The following is an 18,257-nucleotide window of genomic DNA, read 5'->3' on the forward strand; positions in this document are numbered from 1 at the left end:
TGATAATGACAATTAAAATGTAGAGATGACAAAGGGAGACATAGGGAAAGGGAAAAATTCAAGATTATTTATGACCTGCTTGACTTTGAGTAAATATTCTATTGTCTTTAAAAGAGAGAAAAGGAAAGGAAACAAAAAGGGTGGGGCAAGAAATGGGAAGGAAAGGGAGAGGAAGGATGAAAGGGAAGGGGAAGAGGCAAGTTCACTAAATTACCATTGTGGTGTCCATCTGTGAACTGTGTTTTTTTTTTATGTAATCTTCTTGACTTAATTGGACATTAAATAAATATTGCCACCCCTTCCAAACACTATGACTCTTAGTACACGTACCACAGAAAATTCAAGGGTTGTGTCAGCAGGTTCGAGAAATTATACCAAGACTTTGTCATATTAAATAAAGGAACAGAAATACTTTAGAATATAATTTATTTATGTGGTGGGATAAGAGGAAAAAAGTAGTTTTCACTTAGTAAGAACTTAATGATAAATACCTGGCCATGTGATTGACTGTTTTCAATTTTGTTTAGGGTGGAAAGAAAAGAACGTGCCCGATTGAAGACCGTGAAGTTTAATGCAAAGCCTGGAGTGATTGATTCAAAAGGGGTAGGTACAAAATAAAATATTAACTTCTCTCTGTTGCTGAGGATTTGATTATAATTAACATTGAGACCTGTCGTAGCAGCAGATTATGGAGTGATCAGACAGTAGAGCACTGGTACAAATGTATTTCTGTCAGTAGTGATGCAATTTCTGATGAGGCTGCTTTATGCTGATACTGGAGGTAAAATTGCTAGTGATCAGCAAAAATAGCAAGTTGATGATGGTATAAACCTCTAAGGAAAAAAACGTGGTCTTCATTTCTTTAATTTTTCTTTGAAATGAAATATGTTAAAGGAATAAATTTTATTAAAGATACCTGCTCATCATAAATGTGTCTAGTCTATTATACAAAATCAAGTCAAGGCAGTAGATACAGGCAGAAACATGGGTCATTAAAGTGAATACATGGATTGTTGTGACAGACATAGAAGAGAATTAACAAAATTTGATCATGAGAAAAATCAAAATATTCACTCATAGGCACCTATATGTCTTTTAAAAATAACCTCTCACTGAAATATAATTCATGGAACATACAATTTGCCAATTTAAAGTGTGCAACCTAGTGGTTTTTAGAATATGTAGGATTATGCAACCATCACCACAATCCATTTTAGAACACTTCTTCATGCCATGAAGAAATCCTGTTCCCTTTCACTTATCATTTACATAATCCACTACCTAGCCCTGGGCAAACTACTGAGCTATCTTGCCTCTAGAGCTCACTATTCTAGATAGCTTGTGTAAATGGATTTATTCATTATGTGGTCTTCTGTGAATTCTTCTACCACATTACATAATGTTTTCAAATTGTATCTATGTTGTAACATGTCTAAATACTTTATTTCTTTTGATCACTTAATGTGCCGCTGTGTATATACACTTCATTTAACTAGTCTGTTTATCAGGTGATGGACTTTGGGTTATCTTCACTTCAAAGGCTATGATGGATAATACTGCTATCAATTTAGATGACACATATTTTTTGTGGGCATAATTACCTTATTTGTGTTGGGTATATATCCAAGTGTAGATTTGCAGGGTGGTAATAGTAACTCTGTGTTTCATATTTTGAGGAACTGCTTAGATTGTTTGCCAAGGTGATTACACCATTTTATGTTCCCACCAGCAGTGTGTGAGGGTTCCAATTTATTCACAGCCTTACCAACATTTGTTTCATTGTGTTTTTCCTACTACTAAAGTGCTATCTTCTGGTTTTGACTTGCAATACCCTAAAATGTATTGGGATTGAGTATCTTTTCATGTGTTTAGCTTTTAATTTGCATACCATCTTTGCAAAAATCTCTTATTTGAAAATAGGGTTATTTTGTTACTATTATGGATTTATTGAAATTTTGATACATCCTGGATATTAATCTTTTATTAAATATGTATTTTCCAAATATTTTCTCCCATTCTATAAATTATTATTTCATTCTTTTAGTAGTATTCTTTCATGCAAAAACTTTGTTTAAACTTTGATGCAGTCTAATTTGTCTGGGTTTGTATAGTTGTTGTTGTGCTTTGGTTTCATAACTTAGAAAACACTGCCCAACCCAAGGGACATGACCATTTTTGTCCATATTTTTTTCCGTAAGAGTTTCATTGTTATAATTATTGCATTTAGGTATTTGATCTTATTATGAGTTAGTTTGCATATGACATGATATAGGGACTAGTTTAATTCTTTTGCATGTGTGTTATCACTTTTGGTTTTAGATAATTTATTTCAAGTGCATAGAAATATAATTATTGTACATATCAATAATATCCTGCCACTTTGCTAAGCCTAGTTATTTTACTCATTTCTTCCTGGGTTTTTCAGAATTTTTTCATTATAAGACCATGTTCTATGCTAAAAGAGTTTACTTTTTTTTTTTCATTCTGAACAACTTTGATTTCTTTGTCACAATTCATTGTCCTAACCAGAGTTGGATACAAGTGACAAAAACACCCAGCATTATCTTTTTCCTAACATTAGGGAGAAAACACTTAGCCTTTCTCTATTAAGTATAGTGCTACCTCTGGCTTTAAATTTGCTTTGTTTGTTTATGAGCACTGCTCATCTCTGCTTATGGTGGGTACTGAGTACAGAACCGGAGACTTTGGAGCTTCTAGAATCATTTTTGTTTGTTTGTTATAAAACAGAAACACAAGACCATAGGATAAGAGGGGTACAGTTCCAATAGTTCCCACTAACAGAACTCCATATCCCATTCCCTCCCCTGATAGCTTTCCTATTCTTTAACCCTCTGGGAGTATGGACCCAGGCTCATTATAGGGTGTAAAAGGTGGAAGGTCTGCCTTCTGTAATTGCTTCCCTGCTGAACATGGGCATTGACAGGTTGATCCATACTCCCAGCCTATCTCTCTCTTTCCCTAATGGGGTAGAACTCTGGGGAAGTGGGGCTCTGGGACACATTGGTGAGGTCATCTGCCCTGGGAAGTCTGGTTGGCATCATGGTAGCATCTGGAACCTGGTGGCTGATCTCCCCAGTCTTGAAGCAGCCTCCTTGCAGAGCTCAAGCTAGGTGTTTTCTCTGAGTCGCCATCTTGGCTCCACCTCTAGAATCTTTTTTTTTTTTTAATTTCTTTATTGGGGAATTAATGTTTTACATTCGACAGTAAATACAATGTTTGTGCATGCATAACATTTCCCAGTTTTCCGTATAACAATACAACCCCCACTAGGTCCTCTGTCATCCTTTTTGGATCTGTATTCTCTCCCACACCCACCCCAGAGTCTTTTACTTTGATGCAATATGCTTTAGAATCTTTTTTAAGGAATACTACTTATATCTTATTTGTACACTGCAAAATATCTTTCCCCTCTTCTCTTGTCCTTTTTTTTTCTCCCCCTCTTCATCTTTTTTTCCTTTTTCCTCAATTTTTGGTCTGTGAGCTTCACATAGAGCCAGTAGTTATGGTCAATACATGTCACCATGAAAATAATGAAAGGGAGTGTCATCATCTCTCAGGACAAACCTCGAAGTACAACGCTCTTTTGTATTGCTAAGTGTCATTGGGCCAACGTTGTCCCAATAAAAGACTTTCACCCAGACTGCTCAGATGAGTTGAGAGTTATTTAAATGTGTGGTGCTGTTTCACTTATCTAATTATATTCACAAAGCAGAGATCATTTTTTTAAATATCTGCCACATTCCAGGCACAGACTCGACCTTGTGAAAGATTCAAAAGCTCTCTTCTAAAGCTTATAATAATGAGACTCTAGTTGTGATAAAGACAAAACATGTTCATTCGCTTTCTTCCTGCCTTTATTTCTATTCTTTCTTTCTTTCTCTCTCTCTCTCTCCCTGCCTTTATTTCTATTCTTTCTTTCTCTCTCTCTCTCTCTCTTCCTGCCTTTATTTCTATTCTTTCTTTCTCTCTCTCTCTCTTCCTGCCTTTATTTCTATTCTTTCTTTCTCTCTCTTTCTTCCTGCCTTTATTTCTATTCTTTCTCTCTCTGTCTCTTCCTGCCTTTATTTCTATTCTTTCTTTCTCTCTCTCTCTCTTCTTGCCTTTATTTTATTCTCTCTCTCTCTCTTCCTGCCTTTATTTCTATACTTTCTTTCTGTCTCTCTCTCTCTTCCTGCCTTTATTTCTATTCTTTCTTTCTTTCTTTCTCTCTCTCTCTTCCTGCCTTTATTTCTATTCTTTCTTTCTCTCTCTTTCTTCCTGCCTTTATTTCTATTCTTTCTTTCTTTCTCTCTCTCTCTCTTCCTGCCTTTATTTCTATTCTTTCTTTCTCTCTCTCTCTTTCTTCCTGCTTTTATTTCTATTCTTTCTTTCTTTCTCTATCTCTCTCTTTCTTCCTTCCTTTATTTCTATTCTTTCTTTCTTTCTCTATCTTTCTCTCTCTTTCTTCCTTTCTCTTTCTCTCTCTTTCACTGAAAGGCAGAGAGAATGAATGAGACCTTAACACCAGACCTTCCTTCAGTGTTAGAGGCTGGACTCAAATCTTGCTTGTGCACATGGCTATCCAAATGAGCTATTTTGCCAGCTAGAATTATGCTTTCTGACCATATGTGTTAAACACAATTAAATATGTGCCAATCACAAGAATATGAACCGTAGTAGTTTAATAACTAGTGGAGAAACCTGTATATATGGAAAGGGGAACCAGGGGCTGACAGCCACATGAATCCAGTAGACTATTGTAGTTGCATTCATTACTAAATTTCTGTGACTCTTTAGACCTCATTAGCAAACTAACAATTTAACTCATTTCAGGGATGTCTAAAAAGTGTCAGCTCCTCTGTAGAAGTGATAGTTTCTACTGGACTAATATGTTGAAAATGACTCTGAGGTCTTCTTGGAACTCAGTGGGGGACAAAAAGTATAATGATTAATAAGTTGCCTCTAGTACAAAACTAGGAATTGTTCTCTAATTAAATTCCCTGGATTAAATTATTTTTAAAATGCATTCCAACAGTAATTCTCTAATTAGGAAATAATAAACCAAAGTTTTCGAATCCCGGTGAGAACAGTGCAGCAGTCAGATAATGAGTCCTCCAGAAGTAGAAATCAGAGGACAATTAAGAAAAAATGCACTGAGGGAGAAAGAAGAAACATGTGGAGAATGGAGACAGTTGAGTTGGAAACAAAGGCTCCAGAAATGCCTCACTTTCACAAAGCCCTCAGTCACTGGGAAACAGAAGTAAACTTAATATGAACTGAAAAGAAACCCTGTTTCTAATGAAGAAGAGTCTCGGGTATTTTAAGTAACCGGACATTCATTGAGCACTATGATAGTAAGAGACACGGTTATTACTCTGGAGGAGTTTTGGATCTCAAGTGAGAAGCAAATTCTAGTAGTTGGTGTAAAAGCTACGAGAATTCAAAATAATTATGTGGGAATGACCAAAGAACATTTTACAAGGGGGGGGGGGAACAACTTAAATCTTTTTAAGTGGTCTATCAGTGCTTGACTTACTTGCCCAAAATGATCCATTTTAAAAATACTTAAACATGCCACCCTTTCATCTCAAGTGACTCAGAGAGCTGTTTAGGTATGTAAGTAATGTTACTGCAACCACTAATGATCTCTATAAATTTAGGGAGTTAACAGCACACTTTAAATGATAAGAGTCCAAGGCTCAGGAAGATTAACTAATTTTCCTAAGTTCACTGAGGAAGTGTAAGAATCTGACTATTTGGGGCCTGGGTGGTGGCACATACATGTGACAATGTACAAGGACCCAGGGTTCAAGCCCCTGATCACCACCTGCAGGGGAAAAGCTTCATGAGTAGTGAAGGAATGCTGCAGGTCGGTCTCTCTCTCTCTCTCTCACTCTCTCTCTCTCACTGTACCCCCACACTCTCAATTTCTCTCTGCAACAAATCAATCAATAAAGTATTTTAAAGAATCTGATTATTTTTAATAGCAGAATACTTGCCCTTTTTATTTCTTCACACAGTACCTGTTGGAATCCAGCAGACAGAGAGTTTTATTTACTATTTATGTCTTGTGTGAAAGAGAGACCTTCAAACAGAAGGTGATGATGGTGGGGCAGGTGATAGCATACTTGGTTGACTACACATGTTACAAAAAGTAGGTGATATTTGAATGACAGCTTGGAGCTTGAAATTATGCCACGTGGAGGAAAATACATAAACATGAAGATGGAAACTATAAGTGTGGTGGAATGGGGCTGAGCAAGTCAGTGATACTGTTGGAGAGTGTGGGTGGTGAGGATGGTGGGGATGTGGTGGTGGAAGCTGTACCATTAGAGATTGACCCGGAAGGTATAGGAGGCAGGGAGACTTGTATGGACAGTCTGAATTTTCAGAGTATTTATGAAGAAACATAAGACTCTTCATCTGAAAGTTGAAATGCTGAGGTTTCCCTCTCACTCCATTGGGGCTTCACAAGTCTGTCTACACATGAATGACACGTAGGCGACTGTATCAGTAACCCAGATCATCCCGTTACCTTGTCCTCTAAGTTATGTGTCCATCTGTCTAGCTGGATCTCCTTTGACAACCAGTTAGGTACTCCTAGATCACAAAGCAGCCAGGCTCTCCTAGGAATGTCAGTTATGTTCCATATGGATTTACATTTAAACTAATCTCTGGCAAAATTTAATTACCCTCTTAATACCTTTCATTGTTCTTCTGACATTTTCATCCATTTCCTAATAATATTTTGCTGCTTACTGAAATTTGGGGAATTGCACACTCTTCAGATTAAAGCACTGGAAAATTATGCTAAGTTTTGTTTGCCTTCTGTTTAAAAATCCTTCTAACTTAAGAAAGGAAAGATATGTTGGAAGTACAAGAAAGCTAACATTATATTTACTAAATATCAGCAGTGAGGCATGTAGAACTGTCTCATTGCCTTGCAAGTCCTTTCTAAAGTAAGGTAGACTGTAAATAAATAATTAGTCTTATCTATTCATAGGGCAGTGCAAAACAGAGGTAATACATGTTATTTGATATAGTAAAAAAAAAAAAAAAAAAAGCAAAATGACTTGCATACAATACCACAACAAAAATGAAAAGAAAATCACTTATTTCCATTTTTCAGATTTCAGGAAACTGAGGTTTACCTAACTGCAGATTCTAACTAACATCTATACATTGTTTACTACGTATGTGTTCTTCCTTATTAAAACTCTATTCACACTTGTGAGTTTTAACAAAGACAAAGAAATAAATTGAATTAATCTCATCAGGAAGTAATTGAGATTTAAACTTAAACCATAAGTTTCCAAGTTCGATCCCCAGCGTCACAAGTGCCAGATTGACATGGTGGTTCTCTCTCACTGCCTCAATTCATAAATAAAAAAATCTTTAAAAAAATAAAGAGGAAGCTAGGATATTCTCTCATGAGAGAGAGGATGTGAGGTAGAGCTAAAACGATGGTAATAGGGTGATACCTGGCATTGAAATTTTTCAGTTCTGCTCCATGGAGTCTTGGAAATTTCCACATATAATCATTAACTCTTCTGTCAGTTACGAAGAGTCACTTCTCTGGTACATACAGAGAGTTGTTAATAGAGGCTAACACTGGTGTGTGTGTGTGTGTGTGTGTGTGTGTGTGTGTGTGTGTTTTGTTAGCAAACTAAGAGTTACTTTTGCTTCACTAGAATGAAATATAGCAATTGCTTTCATTAAAAAACTTCAAAGTGAGTTTCCAGAGGAAAGTCTTTTTTCTTTTTGTTTTTCTTGCTGTCACCAGGGATCTCTGCCTACGTGGTGAATCCACCTTTCCTGGTGACCATTTTTTTCTTTCTTTTTACCTTTTTATTTTATTTGATAGGACAAAGAAAAGTCGAGAGGAAGAGACAGAGCAAAAGAGAGACACTTGTAGCTCTGCTTCACTGCTTAAAAAGCTGCATATTAACAAACTTTGTAGAGACTTCTTGAGCTGGTTAAAATTTGAGACACACAGGTATAGCAAACATTCTATTTGGAATCAGAATGATCAACTCCTTTCAGATTTATTAACCTATCTAGGACTCCATTTTCTTATGTGCAAAAATGGAAGTTATAGTAAAAGAGACAACTGAAAGCAGTCTCTTTCCATCTCTATTCAAATGCACTGAAACCGAATGACCAACTTCCTTAAAGTCCTCTAGTCCTTAGTTTCCAAATCCCTTATCGCACACATGAAACTTTGCCATATTTGTATACAGATGGCTTGAATTCTATGCCTGCTGGGTTGGTGGTTCGTGGACATGGCTGTCCTCTGCCAGATAGTGCAAGAAGTCACATTTTCTGAGCTCTCTACGCAATTGTGGAACATTTTATGAAATAGCCTGATCCATAAGATAGGCACTTTTGTGCTCATCTTAACACGAGGTAATTGGAACTTAGAAAGGTAAAATAAGGAAAGATGGTGTAATGGTTTTTATACCTGAGGCTCTGAGGTCCCAAATTTAGTTCCCTGCACCACCATACACAGTGCTCTGGTAAGAAGGAAGGAAGGGAAGAAGGGAGGGTGAGAGGGAAAGAGAGAGGGAGAAAGACAAATATTTTAGCCAAGCTCACAGAGTTACTAAGTGGCAAAACTGGAACCTACTCAAATTATATATATATATATATATATATATATATATATATATATATATATATATATATTTAATAGAATAACTGACTTTTTTTTTTTAAACCAGAGCATCTCTCAGATCTGGCTGTTGTGGTACCAAAGGTGAAACCTGGGACATTTATACATGTCCTGTGACCTACCACTGCACTTTCTTTTGACCCAGAATAATTGATTCTTTAAAAATGAGAGAATAATTTTATATATGAGCTAATTCTAGATGTTATTAATATAGATAATTCTATCTATTCAATTGGTGTTGTTAGCATTAAAGTTATATAAATAGAAGATAGATCATTTGTGGTTATATAAATAGCAAGTATAGTTTCATCTCACAAGAACAATTAACGTCTGTTAAATTTTCTTCTTGCTATTAAATCAGGATGTTAAGTATTATTTTGCAAATTTGGTTCACACGCATTTCTACTTTGGTACTTATTCATAATGAAATTCTGATTCACTATCGAGCTTCTTTTAACCCAACTCTTTAAGGTAAAAGGTCAAGAGTTGTACCAGAGAAAATTACACATTTTGTTTTACAAGTTTTTAGTTGATTCACAGTTTATAAAATATAAGACTAAAAGGTAGAAATGTAGAAGCAAATGCCTAGTCATATGACTTCTCACTGCAGTGATTTAAGCCAGTCTTTTAGAAAGTTAGTAATTTTTTTTGCTGCTTTTCAATAGTATAATGTGTTCAGATTTTAACTGAAATTATTTTTCAATAGTCAATGTCTGAAAAGATTCAATTGTAACTTCCAGCTGTTGACCTCCAAAATATTCTTAGAAGTCATGAAAGTAACTGGTGTGTGTGTGTGTGTGTGTGTGTGTGTGTGTGTGTGTGTGTGTGCGTACGCGCATGCGCGTGTATGTTTACCAAAGCACTGCTTACTTAGCAGTAGGTGGTGCTAGGAATTGAACCTGGGAGCTCAGAGCCTCAAGCATGAAAGTAATTTGCATAACCATTAAACTCTCTCCCAGCCCTGCCTTTTTATTAAATAGAATCAGAAATTAGACTGCTGGATTCTATTCTCAGCTCCCTTAGTAGCTTCTTTTTCTGAAACTCTGATTACTTAACTGTTATAGTAAAATCTGCACAGCTGATTGCAAGATCCTTGAAGGCAAAGAATGTAGCTATTTGATCTACAAGAGTTCATGGCACTAGACCAACAATTACTGAATCAAATATGAAAATAAAGGTAATGTATATCCATGCGTACCCATTACATATATTAGAAGTTCTGTGAATTAACATTTACATTTCACATGTATTGCTATGATTTATAGATGGAAAACTGAACAATTTATTATCTCTTTAAAGGAAGATTCTCTTTCTCTGTGTGTCATTCTCTTTCATTTTAAAAAGTAGATTTAGGGTGTCCCTGTATTCTCCAAGGAACCTAGAAGACACAAGGACTCCATTAAGTTGGAAGTGTTGACTAAGACCCTATAATAGAGGATATTGAGTTTTCCATTCAAAATATTGAGGAGGGGGTAGATGGCAATGCAGCCAGTAGAACACATGCTCTCATGCTCCAGATCTCAATTCACAAGAGGTAAACCAGTGCTACAACTCACACATTCTCTCTCTCTCTCTCTCTCTCTCTCTCTCCCTTCCTCCCTCCCTCCCTCTCCCTCTCCCTACCCCTCTCCCTCTCCCTCCCTCCCTCTCCCTACCCCTCTCCCTCCCCCTCCCCCTCTCCCTCCCCCTCCCCCTCTCCCTCCCCCTCCCCCTCTCTCTCTCCCTCCTCTTTTCTCTTCCTCTCTCCTATAACCTCTATCCAAAAAAAAAAACAAAAAACAGGAAGAGAAATGACCACAAGAACAGTGGAGTTGTGCAGGCACCATACTCCAGCAATAACCCTGGTGGAAAGAGGCCAGGGAGATAGCATAAGGGTTATGTATGCCAGAGGTTCTAAGCTCCTAGAGTAAATCTTCTTTTTTTTTTAATTTTTTATTTCTAAAAAGGAAACATTGACAAAACCATAGAAAGACAGCTTTGCACAATTCCCACCACCAGACCTCTGTATACCAACCCCTGATAGCTATCCTATTCTTTAACCTTCTGGGAGTATGGACCCAAGATCATTGTGGGATGCAGAAGGTGGAAGGTCTGGCTTCTGTAATTGCTTCCCTGCTGAACATGGGCATTGACAGGTCGATCCATACTCCCATCCTGACTCTCTCTTTCCCTACTGGGAAAGGGCTCTGGGGAAATGGAGCTCCAAGGCACATTGGTAGGGTTGTCTGTCCAGGGAAGTCTGGTTGGCATCATGCTAGCATCTGGAACCTGGTGGCTGAAAAGAGAGGTAAGGATCCCGGGTTCAAGCCCCTGGCTCCCCACTGCAGGAGGTCGCTTCAGTTGAAGCAAGTCCAGGTTTCTATCTTTTTTCTATGTTTTTCTACCCCTCTCTGTCTTCCCCTTCCCTCTGTCCTATCCAACAGTAATGGCAACAATAACAATAATAACAACAGGGGCAACACAATGGGAAAAAATGGCCTCCAGGAGCAGTGGATTTATAGTGCAGGCACTGAACCCCAGAGATAACACTGGAGACAAAAACAAAACAAAAAACAATAGGCCGGGGAGACAGCATAATGGTTATGCAAACAGTCATTCCTGGGGCTCTAAGGTTCAATCCCCCACACCACCATAAGCCAGAGCTGAGCAGTGCTCTGGTGTTTCTCTCTCTCTCTCTCTTTCTCTCTCTCTCCCTCTTTCTCTCTATATCTGTATCTCTTTCAAAAATAAAATAAGTAAAATATTTAATATATATATATATTTCTCCAATGACAGTCATCTATTTGTTCTTTTATCTCCAGCAAACTAGGTGCCCCTGAACTTTCTCTAACTTCCCTGCAGCCTTTGCCCCTTCTTGGAATTCTCACCCTGACTGTCTATTCCTGCATCAGAATACTTACCACACATATTGTGCCTACATAATTTGCCTTAAAAAATGTGATCTGCTCCTTGTCTGCGTCCAATAGTGACTGTGGACCTGCACAGGGGACACACCTAGAGGCTGAAACTCATTCCACCTCCATTCAATAAGAGTCAATCTAAGAAAGCTCGTCTAAAAGGAATACATTTTTCTAATCTGCACTGGACACTTTTTTCATGGGAACCCTTAAATTACTAGAGTGTTTGGCAAGATTAAATGGTTGTAAATAAAAATGACTGTGACTTATTCAGCACGAATCCTGGCCAAACCCTTGCATATTTAACTGTGATTAGCACTGCATAACCTGGAAGGAGGCATGAGTATCCCTTTTCTGAAATCTCCCAGTAGTGGATATTGCTGTCAAATATAGTATCTTCCTCTGGAATATGTAACCTTCAGTCCTTCAGAGGGAGTTGGAGAATGGGTAAAGAGTAGTAAGATTGTTTATTACCTGCTAATTATTCCCCAGGCACTGTGCTAAGTGGTACAATGTGCTAAGTGCATTTACAAGTGGGACACATTTGTTAACATAAGTAATACACTCTAATCAGATGCAAAAAATTCTCCTTCCAGGAGAATTGAGGGAAAGGAGACAGAAGAAAGGATCCAGGATGACTGTAAAGTTTCTGACTGATGTTGGGGGATGGGGAAATTCCCTCCTCAGGCACAGGGGAAAGTTTCTAACTTTAGAAGGACAGTAGTTTACACTGGCAGACAAACCCTATGGACACCCCCCCACACCCCACCCCACCCCAATGTCTGCCTATCCAGATAGAACCATGAACCTATTGGACTAGTATTTGAATGTGAATAGGACAGGTTTGTGTGCGTACTTATAAAGGAGAGAAAAATAGAGCAAGAGACAGAGGGGTTGACAAGAATAGCTCACTTGGATAGTGTGCTGCTTTGCCTTGTGTGCAGCCCAGGTTCAAGCCCAACCCTTATAGTACTGGAGGAAGTTTCAGTGTCCTGGGGAGTCTCACTCTCTATTTTTTTTTAATATTTATTTTATTTATTTATTCCCTTTTGTTGCCCTTGTTGTTTTATTGTCGTAGTTATTATTGTTGTTGTCGTTGTTGGATAGGACAGAGAGAAATGGAGAGAGGAGGGGAAGACAGAGAGGAGGAGAGAAAGATAGACACCTGCAGACCTGCTTCACCGCCTGTGAAGCGACTCCCCTGCAGGTGGGGAGCTGGGGTTCGAACCGGGATCCTTATGCCGGTCCTTGTGCTTTGCGCCACCTGCGCTTAACCCGCTGCGCTACAGCCCGACTCCCTCTCTATTTCTGTTTCTCCTTTTTTGCCTTGACTGACTGTATCTCTTTTTTAAAAAGGGGGGGGGGGGGGGAGGAAAGCTGTTCTTAAAAGGAAATGTTGGAGTTTACAAATGAATGTGTTTTCATTTCCATGTGATGTAAATTTGTTTTTCATGGTTTTTATTTTTGCTAAGGAGTTAAAAGAACCCAAAACCTAACCAAGTAGAAGAAATGTGCATCTTGATCAGTCACAATTCTAAGTTAGCTACAGGGTTTCCATTGCCTCTCCTCAAAAGATGATCCATTGAAAAATACTCCGACTGGGGGTCCAGTGGTAGCACAGCTGGTTAAGGTCACATGGCACAAAGCGCAAGAACCAGACCAGTTCAAGGATTTCAGTTAGAGCCCCTGGCTCCCCACCTGCAGGGGCTCACTTCACAAGCAATGAAGCAGGTGGTCTGCAGGTGTCTATCTCTCTCTCCCCCTTTCTATCTTCCCCTCCTCTCTCAATTTCTCTGTCCTATCCAGCAATAACAATAATAATAATACAACAACAATGATGATAAACAACAAGGACAACAGAAAGGAAATAAATAGCCTCTAGGAGCAGTGGATTTGTAGTAGCCTAGTGATAACCCTGGAGGCGAACAAAAAAAAGAAAGAAACACTCCAACCATTTTCATCCTCTCCCATTAGAACCATGCTATGCTTTTCGAATTCTGCAGCAAAGAGCACACTAGGTTTTTTTTTTTTTGTTTTGTTTTGTTTTGTTTTTTGAAACTGAGTCATCTTCCAAAGGGGTGAAATCTAGAGCTTCTCCTAACTGAAGGATGGAAGGAGAGGAAAGAGCAGGTAGAGAGAGAAGAGAAAGCATTTCACACTGTTTTGAAAGGCTTCAAGCTCATCTCAGTCTCCATGATTGACAGAAAAGGAAGCAAATGGGCAGGGAGGAAAATGACTTACCTCAGCACTGTTAGTCCAGAGGCCCTAGGGCAAGAGCCTGTCTTCTTAAATTTCTAGAGCCCATAGAGCCCAAATACCAGCTATAGAGCTCGTAGAGCCCAAATACCAGTCTTACAGCACAGCACGTACACAACTGATTCACATGTGCATAGCAAGTTACTGCTCTGAGTCTCATATTGGTGGTGGTGGTGGTGGTGGTGATGGTGATGTGAAGTGAGCGTTAATATTAAAGTGCACATACAGATGAGAAAAATTTAGCCTAGATTAAGTGACTAGCCCAAGGTTGTTGAGTCAGTGTATTGGACAAAAGTGGCTAGGAAATAGTCTCAAACAGAAACTATATCTAAATTCTCTAAAGTAGAAACTAATGTTAGCAAGAATGTGGCGAAAAAAAACTGATACCCTGTCTGTGGGAATGGAAACTAGTGTAGCCCCTATGGAAAACAGTATGGAGAGTACTTAAATATCACTCCTAAACATATGTCCAAAGACATGGAAACACTAATTTGAAGGTATATGGGCATCCATATATTCACAGATGCATTAAGTCACAATAGCAACTGAAATGTTCACTGACAGAAGAATGAATAAAGAAGATATGATATATATATATATATATATATATATATATATATATATATATATATATACAATGGAGTACTACTCTGCAATTTTTAAAGATTAGATCAGAGCCAGTGAAATAGCTTGTAGCAAGGTAGTAAGAGGGAGCCAGGCAAAGGACACTGAGGTGTCCACTAAGTTCTGCTGGCAGTGTTCTAACATTTCTATGGAAGAATCACAAGAGAAATTTCAGCAGGGATAGAAAACAGAGGAAAATACACACTTTAGAGGTATGCAGGAGAGAGAGAAAAATGAGAGGATTGTAACTTTTATAGCGGATTCTAGGGATGCATGGAACCCTGTGGAGATTAACTACAGTCTTTGTCTTCAAGTGCTCACATCTGCATTTATTTGCATTTTATGACCTTAGCAGTCAGGTAGAGAGGGAGATGCTGGTGCCAGGTGCAAGGGGAATGATTGCTAAAGTCCTTCCTCCAGGAGCAAAGTCCTTCCTCCAGAGCTTGTTCCCTAAGCAAATCACTAACATTTCTCCTGTGGGAGGGTGCAGAAGGAAGGAAATCTGATTTCTATAATTACTTCCTGCTGGGAGAGACAGTCATGTGGTTGATCTACAGATGTCTGTCCCTAATCTCTCCTTATTGAGAGATGAGATTCCTGGATGCTTTGGCAAGTGGTCATCTGTCTAAAAAGGGGTTATAGAAGCATCTGGAACTTGATGGCTGAAAGGCAATAAGGTATAAAATAGAGCAAATGTGTAATAAACAAAGGGCCAATGGATTAGAGACAATGAGAACAGGTAACCTAGGGTGAACTTATATCTGCATAGGTATAAATGTTTCTAGGAGTCTAGGACTTTAACATTCTTGGATTGAGCTTATTAACATGAAAGTAGACAAGAAATATCTAGGCAGATGGTATTAAAATGGAGAATGGAATTTGAGAGCTGGGTTAAAGAGAGCTCCCATATTGGGGAAAAAAAAAATAGATTGACCTGTTATATGGAAAACTGAATAATGTTATGCATTTACAAACTATTGTATTTACTACCCAATAAAGAAATAAAAAAAGTAGATTGACCTGACCCAGGGCCCATGTCTATTAATATTTAGCAAGGAGCTAGTATGAACTCCAGATCCCTGCCAATCTAAGATCATAGGGCTAGGTCAGGCTGCACATGTTGCAGTCTTCCTCAAGTGGCAGAACAGAATGATCCAGACTCCCTTTTAGAATGGGACAGCCTTTATCAGTGCTACTTTGTAATGAGGGCTAGGTCCTGAAAGGCCCACAAAAGGACTGACAAGGACATCTCCAGTAGAAGTGAATAGCGATGGCAGACAGAGAGATCTCTTATAGGTCTAGGCCCATAGCATTTATGCTGAAATTTAAGAATTCCATAAATAGGACCCCAAGTGATGTGGTAGCCTGGTATTGGCCAAAATGACCCTCACAGGCTCCTTTCACCATCTAATTCTTGTAGTCCATTCTCTAGCTAATAAATTTGAGCTTTCTCCCATTTGTTAAGGCCTTGAGGGTCATTTGTTATATGATAGCCATTTTCTAGCCTTGAATTAAGAAAGAAATATACCTAGGTTTTCAGTGTGTTCTAAACTTGTTTAATAATTATAATAAAGGTTGTCTCAGGGACAGTTGTCTCCTTTGCCTGAGGTATATTTTTTGTCAAAATATTTTTAGCCAGTTGTCAGTGTGTATACTAAAGGCAGATGGTAACAATGTTAAGATCCTGCCAGAGGAAATTAAAAATGAAATAGTAAACTTTGCTTATTTATTTACTGTCTGTTTTATTGCCACCAAGATTATTGATAGGGCTCGGTGCCAGCACTATAAATCCACCTCTCCCTGCAGCCTTTTTTTTTTTAAACTTTCTCATTTTTATTAGATAAGACACAGAGAGAGAAATTGAGCGAGGACAGGGAGAGAGAGGGAGAGAAATACAGGCACCTGTAGACCTGTTCCCCACTCATGAATTGGCACCCCTGCAGATGGGGAGTGGAGGTTTGAACCTGGGTCCTTGTGCTTAGTCATATGTGCACTTAACTAGATGTACCACCACGTGGCCCACTTTACTATCTTTTATATAGCTAGTTGAATAGCTAGAGTAGGATGAGAGAAGTAGAGGTAGGAATAGAAGGTATCTAGGGCTAAGTAGTATATACTTAGGTGAAAAATTTATGATGCCATCATTAAGCCATTCTGTTAGGCTGCCAAGCTTATTAGATACGAGTCTAATTATACAGGGCTACTAAGCATTCTTCCTTAAAACCTAAGATTGCCCGTAGCTAATAGAAGCAAGGGTAGTACCCACCCATAAACACAATATAAGAACATTGCTGGAAAGCATGTAAGTTGACATTGGACTGGGTAATGAATCGCTTACGTTAAGAAAGCTCTCACCAGGCAAAAGGTCGAAGGCTGGCAGCTCAGGAGACCATCATCACTAGCAGTAGCAGTATGATTTGGCATGGTAGCACAGAGAGCAGTCATTCAGTTGAGACCAACAGAGGCAATACCACAGGGCTAGGGATCAGGAAGAGACATCAAGAAATACAAGTAAATTCCCAGAGATGCCAGGACCAGGAGATATAGGGATTTTAAGAAAGGTAAAGGTTCCTTACAGACTTATAAACAGCTTAAAATGGCAATAGTTATTATTATAACCAAGTTAGAAGCCTATATTTGATAATCCAGTGACTAGAATGAACCATAACATTTTGATTTTAATAAGCTTTATGCAATTTTAGAATATCCTTATTAATAAATAGGTGTGTCAATATAGTACTTTTAGATCAATATTTTAGACACAGGATTATTATATTGTATTATTATTATTATTTTATTTTTTTAACATTGTATTATCTTTATTTATTTATTAGCTAGACACAGCCAGAAACTGAGAGGAGGAGGGGAGATAGAAAGGGTCAGAGACAGAGAGAGACACCTGCAAACCTGCTTCACCACTCGCAAAGCTTTCCCACTGCAGGTGGGGAGCGGTGGCTTGAACCCAGGTCCTTGTGTACTGTAATATGAGCACTCAACCAGGTGTGCCACCACCTCACCCCTATTTATAATATGGAAATATTGACAAAGTCATAGGATAAGAGGGGTACAATTCCACAAAATTCCCACTGCCATTTTATTATTTTTAACCTGCTTAAATAATTAAGCCAAGTATTAGAATTAAATATTGTATAAATTTGAAATGTCAAATATTTAGACTAAATATTTGTATGTATTAGCTAGCCAGTTAGTTTAAGAATAACACATTATTGGGAGTCTGGCAGTAGAGCAGTGGGTTAAGTGCACGTGGCACGAAGCGCAAGGACTGGTGTAAGGATCCCAGTTCGAGCCCCGGTTCCCCACTTGCAGGGGGTTCGCTTCACAGGCGGTGAAGCAGGTCTGCAGGTGTCTATCTTTCTCTCCCCGTCTCTGTCTTCCCCATCTCTCTCGATTTCTCTCTGTCCTATCCAACAATGATGACATCAATAACAACAATAATAACTACAACAATAAAACAACACAAGCGGAACAAAAAAAGGGAATAAATAAAAAATCTTTAAAAAAATACATTATTTTAACAAAGAAAAGAACTGGAAGCTGGTTTGACATGAACATAATATTGATTGTGAAAACTTAAGATTAATAATTTACTGCTAGAATTTACTCTCAACAATTCACTTACAAACTTTCAAACAAACTTACAAACTTTCTACTACATGCTTTATTAATTTTCTTTACCCATTCACATATTTATTCATTCAGCTGTGCTTACATTCTTTTATTTTCTTAGCCAGAGAACACATTTTATATTATTTATATTTTGTATATTATACTATTTCTTCACAACACTC

At 38.2% G+C, this 18,257-nt stretch overlaps 1 protein-coding gene across 14 annotated transcripts in view; it reads left to right on the top strand.

Annotated features, from left to right (window-relative positions):
* The window catches only part of DLG2 (discs large MAGUK scaffold protein 2), a 1,912,587-nt gene that overhangs the window by 1,843,324 nt on the left and 51,006 nt on the right, over positions 1–18,257 (top strand). For all 14 annotated transcript variants that reach the window (XM_060176807.1, XM_060176791.1, XM_060176792.1 and 11 more), the window contains one exon: positions 528–603. In XM_060176807.1, the coding sequence (XP_060032790.1) occupies positions 528–603 (76 nt within the window). The remainder of the gene's footprint in view (positions 1–527; positions 604–18,257) is intronic.

The sequence above is a fragment of the Erinaceus europaeus genome, chromosome 17, assembly GCF_950295315.1.
Source record: "Erinaceus europaeus chromosome 17, mEriEur2.1, whole genome shotgun sequence".
NCBI classification, from domain to species: Eukaryota; Metazoa; Chordata; class Mammalia; order Eulipotyphla; family Erinaceidae; genus Erinaceus; species Erinaceus europaeus.